This window comes from Bombina bombina, chromosome 11, assembly GCF_027579735.1.
Source record: "Bombina bombina isolate aBomBom1 chromosome 11, aBomBom1.pri, whole genome shotgun sequence".
Taxonomy (NCBI): Eukaryota; Metazoa; Chordata; class Amphibia; order Anura; family Bombinatoridae; genus Bombina; species Bombina bombina.
The window spans coordinates 48,639,731-48,649,775 of NC_069509.1; the positions used below are offsets into that span (position 1 = coordinate 48,639,731).

The 10,045-nt window shown below is 38.2% G+C and overlaps 1 protein-coding gene across 5 annotated transcripts in view; it reads left to right on the top strand.

Annotated features, from left to right (window-relative positions):
* The window catches only part of TNRC6A (trinucleotide repeat containing adaptor 6A), a 293,765-nt gene that overhangs the window by 72,002 nt on the left and 211,718 nt on the right, over positions 1-10,045 (top strand). For all 5 annotated transcript variants that reach the window (XM_053694877.1, XM_053694878.1, XM_053694880.1 and 2 more), the window contains one exon: positions 5,481-5,502. In XM_053694877.1, coding sequence (XP_053550852.1) covers positions 5,481-5,502 — 22 coding nt within the window. The remainder of the gene's footprint in view (positions 1-5,480; positions 5,503-10,045) is intronic.

A 10,045-nucleotide genomic window follows, 5' to 3' on the forward strand; every position in this document is an offset into this window, starting at 1 on the left:
TCAATTTATGACTACCGTGGATTTAAAGGATGCGTACCTACATATTCCTATCCACAAGGAACATCATCAGTTCCTAAGGTTCGCTTTTCTGGACAAGCATTACCAGTTTGTGGCACTTCCATTTGGATTAGCCACTGCTCCAAGGTTTTTCACAAAGGTACTAGGGTCCCTTCTAGCGGTTCTAAGACCAAGGGGCATTGCAGTAGTACCTTACTTGGACGACATCCTGATTCAAGCGTCGTCCCTGTCAAAAGCAAAGGCTCATACGGACATCGTCCTAGCCTTTCTCAGATCTCACGGATGGAAGGTGAACAAAGAAAAAAAGTTCTCTGTCCCCGTCAACAAGAGTTCCCTTCTTGGGAACAATAATAGATTCCTTAGAAATGAGGATTTTTCTGACAGAGGTCAGAAAATCAAAACTTCTAAGCTCTTGTCAAGTACTTCATTCTGTTCCTCGTCCTTCCATAGCGCAGTGCATGGAAGTAATAGGATTGATGGTTGCAACAATGGACATAGTTCCTTTTGCACGAATTCATCTAAGACCATTACAACTGTGCATGCTCAGACAGTGGAATGGGGATTATACAGACTTGTCTCCGACGATTCAAGTAGATCAAAAGACCAGAGATTCACTCCGTTGGTGGCTGACCCTGGACAATCTGTCACAGGGAATGAGCTTCCGCAGACCAGAGTGGGTCATTGTCACGACCGACGCCAGCCTAGTGGGCTGGGGCGCGGTCTGGGAATCCCTGAAAGCTCAGGGTCTATGGTCTCGGGAAGAGTCTCTTCTCCCGATAAACATTCTGGAACTGAGAGCGATATTCAATGCTCTCAGAGCTTGGCCTCAACTAGCAAAGGCCAAATTCATAAGGTTTCAGTCAGAAAACATGACGACCGTTGCATATATCAATCATCAGGGGGGAACAAGGACTTCCCTGGCGATGAAAGAAGTGACCAAGATAATTCAATGGGCGGAGGATCACTCCTGCCACTTGTCTGCGATCCACATCCCAGGAGTGGAAAATTGGGAAGCGGATTCGTCGTCAGACATTCCATCCGGGGGAGTGGGAACTCCATCCGGAAATCTTTGCCCAAATAACTCAATTATGGGGCATTCCAGACATGGATCTGATGGCGTCTCGTCAGAACTTCAAGGTTCCTTGCTACGGGTCCAGATCCAGGGATCCCAAGGCGACCCTAGTAGATGCACTAGTAGCACCTTGGACCTTCAACCTAGCTTATGTATTCCCACCGTTTCCTCTCATCCCCAGGCTGGTAGCCAGGATCAATCAGGAGAGGGCCTCGGTGATCTTGATAGCTCCTGCGTGGCCACGCAGGACTTGGTATGCAGACCTGGTGAATATGTCATCGGCTCCACCATGGAAGCTACCTTTGAGACAGGACCTTCTTGTTCAGGGTCCATTCGAACATCCGAATCTGGTTTCCCTCCAACTGACGGCTTGGAGATTGAACGCTTGATTTTATCAAAGCGTGGGTTTTCAGATTCTGTAATAGATACTCTGATTCAGGCTAGAAAGCCTGTAACGAGAAAAATTTACCATAAAATATGGAAAAAATATATCTGTTGGTGTGAATCTAAAGGATTCCCATGGAACAAGATAAAAATTCCTAAGATTCTATCCTTTCTACAAGAAGGTTTGGAGAAAGGATTATCTGCAAGTTCTCTGAAGGGACAGATCTCTGCTTTATCTGTTTTACTTCACAAAAGACTGGCAGCTGTGCCAGATGTTCAAGCATTTGTTCAGGCTCTGGTTAGGATCAAGCCTGTTTACAGACCTTTGACTCCTCCCTGGAGTCTAAATCTAGTTCTTTCAGTTCTTCAAGGGGTTCCGTTTGAACCCTTACATTCCGTAGATATTAAGTTATTATCTTGGAAAGTTTTGTTTTTGGTTGCAATTTCTTCTGCTAGAAGAGTTTCAGAGTTATCTGCTCTGCAGTGTTCTCCGCCCTATCTGGTGTTCCATGCAGATAAGGTGGTTTTGCGTACTAAGCCTGGTTTTCTTCCGAAAGTTGTTTCCAACAAAAATATTAACCAGGAGATAGTTGTACCTTCTTTGTGTCCGAATCCAGTTTCAAAGAAGGAACGTTTGTTACACTATTTGGACGTAGTCCATGCTCTAAAATTCTATTTAGAGGCTACTAAAGATTTCAGACAAACATCTTCCTTGTTTGTTGGTTATTCTGGTAAAAGGAGAGGTCAGAAAGCGACTTCTACCTCTCTTTCTTTCCTTTTGGCTTAAAAGCATTATCCGATTGGCTTATGAGACTACCGGACGGCAGCCTCCTGAAAGAATCACAGCTCACTCCACTAGGGCTGTGGCTTCCACATGGGCCTTCAAGAACGAGGCTTCTGTTGACCAGATATGTAAGACAGCGACTTGGTCTTCACTGCACACTTTTGCCAAATTTTACAAATTTGATACTTTTGCTTCTTCGGAGGCTATTTTTGGGAGAAAGGTTTTGCAAGCCGTGGTGCCTTCCATTTAGGTGACCTGATTTGCTCCCTCCCTTCATCCGTGTCCTAAAGCTTTGGTATTGGTTCCCACAAGTAAGGATGACGCCGTGGACCGGACACACCAATGTTGGAGAAAACAGAATTTATGCTTACCTGATAAATTACTTTCTCCAGCGGTGTGTCCGGTCCACGGCCCGCCCTGGTTTTTTAATCAGGTCTGATGAATTATTTTCTCTAACTACAGTCACCACGGTATCATATGGTTTCTCCTATATATATTTCCTCCTGTCCGTCGGTCGAATGACTGGGGTGGGCGGAGCCTAGGAGGGATCATGTGACCAGCTTTGCTGGGACTCTTTGCCATTTCCTGTTGGGGAAGAGAATATCCCACAAGTAAGGATGACGCCGTGGACCGGACACACCGTTGGAGAAAGTAATTTATCAGGTAAGCATAAATTCTGTTTTCCTTTGGCTGAATGACTGGAGGTTATGGGTAAGGCAGTGCTTTGCTGGGGTGCTCTTTACCTCCTCCTGCTGGCCAGGAGTTGAATATCCCACTAGTAATTGGAATGACGTAGCGGACTCTCCATGTCCGAAAAGAAATTTATCAGCAAGCATAATTTTTTTTTGCATTACTTCTCTATTTGTAATGCATTTATTTGGTGCATATTTTCTCTTCACTAAACGGCATCCTACCCCCATGCTGAGTGAGTATGACAGAATGTTTTTTTTTTGTTTTTTTTATCCAGTTAGCGCATTGGGGATTGTGTGGCCATGAATGTAGGTCCATTACACTTGTTTTATTATTGCTTGATAACAAACTCCTGAAAACAGCTCTGACAAAGATAACTTCAGACTTTTAATAGAGCTGAACTGACCATGAACCTTGTAGTGGGGCTTTCTTATCTTAAGAAGATATGAACAAATGTTGCTATAATATTTTTTATTTTTTTTTAAATGTAAAAATAAATCAAATCCAGCAATAACTTAAAAATGACCAGCTCTAATTAGTTAGAGCTTGTAATTAACACTTGCAATGCCACAATGTTTTGTGAATGCTACACACACACAAATTACTATCCAGGAGCCACAGAGCACTGTTGTTCCTGAGCAGAAACTACCAGTTACTCCATCAGTATAGTTGTACAGCAGGAGTGTACAAGTAGCGGTTCTGATTGGGTCAACAGCAGTTTCTCCTGAGCAATACTTAACCTATGTGTTTAGGTGTATTTTTGTAAATGAAATAGCTTTCTGCTAGCTGGAACCGCAACCCAAAATAATGGGCTGATCTTGTAGGGAGAGAATACCTCCTTATCTGTCAACTATTAACACAAAGTCCTTCTTTATTAATGTTTCATCAAAGGCCAATATTTAGAAACAACAATGGCAAATAAACATTTTAGTGCCTCTGTCACAGCCCCCCATTGGGAACATTATTTTACCGAAACCTTCTTGTTTACATGCGTGTTGTTGTTTTGTGTTTTTTTTTTTTTAACCAGAACTTACGCTCAGAAATGTTCAATAATAGGTGGGGATACAATAGGCAAAATCAGCTTTTCAAATGAGAAAATAAATTAGGAGCTATTTATAAACAATTTAATAAACTCCTGTAGGTAAAAAGGGATAATTGGGAACACAATAAAGGGGAGAAAATATTAGAATACACTGTCCCTTTAAACACAGATTTAGAAGGTTAATCGTGATAAAATTACATGTTCTAACAAACGAGTGTCACTTTTTTCACTATAATGACCTTTTAATTTGTTAATATTTTAAATTGTTAATACCTAGGTTTTTAAACTGTGACTTTGTTTTATGTGCTATCATATTATAAAATTGTACCAGGAGAGAATTGCATATTGGGTAGCATTGGTGGCTCGTTTTTATCAGTGACTTAAAGGGACAGTCTGGTCAAAATGAAACTTTCATGATTCAGATAGAGCATGCGATTTTAAACAATTTTCCGATTTACTTTTATTAAATTTGCTTTGTTCTTTTGATATTTGTTGAAAGCCAAACCTAGGTAGGCTTGTGTCCTAATTTCTAAGCCCTTCAATGCCACCTCCTTATCTCAGTGCATTTTGACAGTTTTTAACAGCTAGACAGCGCTAGGTCATGTTTGGCACATTAGATAACATTGTGCTTACTCCTGTATGGTTATTTGAGACAAGGGGGCTGTCTGCAGAGGCTTAGATACAAGGTAATCGGAGGACCGCATTGAACGTTCTACCTTATATTGGTGTCCTGCAGCCTCCCCCTTTGTCACAAGCTGTAATCAGACTGGGTGGGGTCTGCCTAGAAGCGTAGGCAGTCCCCCATGATCCGATACAGGCCTAGAAATCACGAGATCGCATTGACGCTCTTGTGGTTTCATGTTTACATTGGAACTTTGTTCCGAGGTTAACACCTTGATCCTTGTGAAAAGGGGTTAAGTCTTAAAATGATATGCTCTATCTGAATAATGAGTTTTATTTTGACTTTTCTATCCCTTTAAGTGACTAAGTGAGCACTGCAAGTCTGTACTAACATTGAAAAGCCTCTTGTTTATTTTTTCTGCATTGCCCAGATATGGCCAAATGTAAATTCTGCACTGACTTTCTAACTGTAGCATGTTGTGGTGTCAGTTAAAAAGCCACATACTTGTGGTATCTACAGTCAAACCTCGCAGGAAGAAATAGAAAAGCACAATTTGTACAGATAAATTACATAAGAAAGCTTAACCTATACAGAATCCTTCCATTTAGTATGTTCCATTCTCTGGGAGATCAGTCTTTTATAGTAATAAAATAAATGCGTCAGACCATGTGCCCCTGAAATGTTTGTTGTTGTTTTTTTATAAGCTTTACTCCGTCTTCCAATCCTTTTCTATTTCTGCTTGACATGTTGTCATGTTTTAGTCTTCACAATTCCATAATCGTATCTCTACGCGATGTGCTTTGTTACATGGTGTATCTCGCTAAACTTTGCAAGTATTCATTTACATTATTCTCATTTTTCTTTTCAGGCCGCTGAACAAAAAAACAAAGGTATGTTATGTTTAACTGTTATTTATTATTTGTGCCTCGTCAATGGGTAAACATTTAGTGGTCTTGTTCAGGTTTAATCATAATAGAAAACAAATACTTTGGGAGTCGGCTAGCATGTGTTGTATTGCATAGTGTGCTTGCATTTATGTACTGGCTTTTATTTGAAAGTTATCTCATGGAGACTAATAAAGACTAAATTTGCATGTACTCTTGTTGGTAAAATATAATTATTGCAACATTTTTTGCTGCCACTGTTCATTGCTTGCTGTAATCTTGTTCTGAAGCATGTTGAGGAATTGATTTATTGTGCCCATCCGTCTAGGCCTGATGTAATGCTGCCTTTGGGTTCAGTATAGGTCTTAATCTCAAATGAATATCAATAGGGGGTTTAGATAAGATAGTTTGATGCATAGGGGGTTAAGATAAGAGAGTTTGATTTCCAAAGAATTGCTTGATTGGCTACTGATAACTTTTAATTATGTGTGTTCCACATAGAAATGATGCTGCTGATAAGAAACCAGTTCTTGTCTTGTCTCTGAATTTTTGCTTTGTTATTCAGTGTTCTCTGTAGCTGTCTCTGTATTTTAAATCATGCTAGTTTTTACGTTACTTATTCATTCATTCGTTTATTTTACATTACTGGAAAATTTTAAGAAAAAAATATTCTTTAACATTATAGTCTGTTTATGTATATGGATGTATTTTATACATAATAATTGAAATAGTTTTATTTAACTAAAACAAGAACATATCACCCCCCCATATCTCACTCTTAGGCTCTTGTACTGATTTATTCCACTCCAAACAATCTTTTAGTCATTGAGCTTTTTGTAACTTACTAAGGGCTGATTCTGTGTATATAGATTTGCAGGGGAGCAATGGCATTACAGGGACAGTAAAGTCAGTTAAACTTAAATGATTCAGATAGAACATGCAATTTACTTCTCTTATCCAATTTTTGTTCTTTTGGTATCCATTGTTAATGAATAAATAGGTAGACTCATGAGCAGTACACTACTGAAAGCAAGCTGCTTGTCGTTGGCTCACCCAATGTGTTAAGCTAGCTCCCGGTATAGCATTTCTTTCCTTCAACAAATGATACTAAGAGAATGAAGCAAATTTAACAGAAGTAAATTTGAAAATGATATGCTCTAATAATGAAAGAAAACGTGGGTTTATGTCCCTTTAAGGTCTATTTCTCAACTCTGTATGTTTTATAACTGTTGTTAGGACGCATGTTACTTCTACAGACACAAATTTACCGTTTTGAGAACTACAAAACCAAGAATGATATATCCTAGATAGCAAAATGTTGAATTGATTAAAGGAGCGGAGCAGTAAAAACCAATTTTCATTTAACTGCATGTAATAGACACTACTATAAAGAATAATATGCACAGATACTGATATAAAAATACAGTGTGAAACCTTTTAAAACTTACTTGGAAGCTCCCAATTTTAAAGGGACAGTACACTGTAAATGTGATTTTATAACAATGTAATTTCAGTGACTTGTTATACCAGCTGCAGAGTATGCAATGTATGAGAAATTGTATTTTCAGCTTTATTTGTGTATATGAAGTAGCTGGTTTTGTGCTTTTAAACCACAGCCTATTACAATGGGCTGAGCTTCAGGTAATCTCTCATTATGGCTTCCTAACTTATTTGTCTGGAAAACTAAAGACCAATACTTAAAGTGAAGGTCAATTTTTGGGATTCAAAATACATCATGTTGAAGATTATCTTAAAAACATTAAATTCGCTTACTTTATATGTATAAATAACTAACCCTTTGCCCAAAAAATGTATTTATAATGTTGCTCCGTTATCGCGTTTATCTCCGCCCATACAAGACTTCCTTATTCTGACTTGATGACGTCGCTTTGTTTCTTACAACGAGACTACGCTCGTGCACCCTTGTTCTGTTTGAAATGCGCATGCGTACGGTCAGCTCAATAGCGCATGCGCGTAATTAACGGCCGTAACTTTGTATGCAGTAATTTTGCGAGCAAACAACGAATGCGCGTTACGGGGACGAGCATGATGATGATGCCGCGATGTTTACTTACACGCATGCGCATAAGCTGACAATGACGAAAACGAAAAGGGGCTGGACGCCACGGGGTAAAACAATAGATTGGAGCCAAAAGATGTCAATCAATAAAGGCACTATGACGGGCGGATTTTACAGCTGAAACGGAGCGGTTTCAAAACGTAAAATATAAATCTTTTGCTTGTATCTATCTATACTTTGATGAATGAACATCATACTCATTTTAGCTAAAATATTGAAAACTGCTAAGCACAACCCCAGACTTGACCTTCACTTTAAAGAGAACAATGGAAAATTATAATGTTATTACTTAAAGGGACACTCGGGTCAAAATTAAATTTTCAAGTTTCAGATAGAGCAGCAATTTTTCTTTCATATATTTTGTGCTATATTTCACATCTGCAAAAGATTCTCAGGTTCAATAAAAGGGACACTCAAGGCAAAAATTAACTTTCATTATTCAGATAGAGCATGCAATTGTAAACAACTTTCTAATTTGCTTCCATTAACACAATGTGCACATTCTTTTTATATTTACACTTTTTTGAGTCACCAGCTCCTACTGAGCATGTGCAAGAATTCACAGAATATTATTATTATTATTTATTTATTTATTTATTTATAAAGCACCAACAGATTCTGCAGCGCTGTCCATGGGTAGAAAGATACAAGTACAACAGTGATACAATACAATGTCACCTGACAAAATTAAACAAACACAAATAAAGGGAGAATTGAGAATATACTTCTATGCATTTGTGATTGGCTGATGGCTGTCACATGATACAGGAGGAGTGTAAATAGACATAACTTTGAAATTTGTCAGAAAAGACCTACTACTCATTTTGTAGTTCAGACTAAGTGCTATTGCATTGTCTTTTTATCATGTTTTTGTTGATTATGAAAATCTACTGTATTTACTTGTTCTTTAACTGTCCTGCACCCCACTGTGAGTGTAATTTCTTCTGCTGGCTGTATTTACTTAGGCTATTCAATAGCCAAGACTCCAGTATCAAAACTTTCAGTATAGTTTGGGATACCACAAGCTAAATCGGCTATTTCAAAGGGCAAAATAGGGGTAAAGGAGCTACTTGTAAACAATTTAATACACTCCAGCAGGTAAAATAGATCATTGGGAACAATTTAAATGGGACATTTTTTTGGGTGAACTGTCCCTTTAACAATGTTAATGAGAAGCATGGGACACCCACTGAAAGGGGCTGATAGCAGAACCTCCCCTGCATATGTAAAGATCCATTATACAAACAGAAGCAGTCTCTTTACATCTGTATACCTCTAAAACTTTGGGGCTAAAACATTACATCCATGAATATACAGCCTCATTGATTCATAATTAAAATTAATCATTTAAGGACGAATAACCTTTTAGATTATAATGTATCTCAATAGAAAATGATCTATAGATAGATTTTTTTTTTCTCTTCTCAAAAAGCATTTTCATTTTTTTCTTTTAATAAAAATCCTAGTTAAATACAAAAAAATGAAATAAAATAAGAAATATCCACCCTGCTTATTTGTCTCCTGAAAAACCCAGTGATGGTTTTGATTGGCATTCATGAAGGAGATACATTTGGCATTAAAGGGGTTAAGAAAAATCTTGTACATTTACATAACTCTTAAAAGGGATACAAAACCCAAATTCCTTTCGTTATTCAGAGCATACAATTTTATACACCTTTATTAATTTACTTCTAATAAATTTGCATCATTTTCTTGATATCCTTTGCTGAAGTAGCAGTGCACTACTAGAAGCTAGCATCACATCAGGTGAGCAAGTAACAAGAAGCATGTGTGCAGGCACCAATCGGCAGCTAGCTCCCAGTAGTGCATTGCTTCTCCTGAAACTACCTAGGTATGCTTTTCAAGTAAGCATATTAAGAGTATAAAGAAAATTTGGTGTGGTAAATTCGGTAGTTGATTTAAAATTGCATGCACTATCTGAATCGGTTTAATTTTGACATTACTGTCCCTTTAAAGCAAGTGTTTGTTTTTTAAGATTTATGCATTAATATTTATATGCACAAACATAAACCATGTGTAAATAAATTGTATCTAAAAATTGTCTGCTTGTTTTATTTTTTATAATGGGCATTTTCAATAAATGCTCTAAGCTTTACGTGTGAAAGATTGGCGTGCTGTAAAGAAAAACAGCGAGTCCTTTCAGGAGTTAATTGGCTGCCAGACAGTCTGTGAAATCTGGAAGCTGATTTCATTACCTCTTAGCCTAAGCATTTCTTCACAAGCCTGAGAGGAATTAGTCAATGACTCTTTAGGTTATTTGAAGGAATGCTTTATAAAGGGCAGAAAAGAAACGCACTGAGAGCTTGCACAGACACTTCAGCAACGCTCGGGCAGTAGTGAGTTAATGGGCTGGCACACGGTGAAGCTATTTTCCAGGGCTGTGTGTTAGCTGCAGCCATTTTTTTCCCCCGCAGTGAAATTTTATAGTGCTGCGACTTCCTCTGTTTG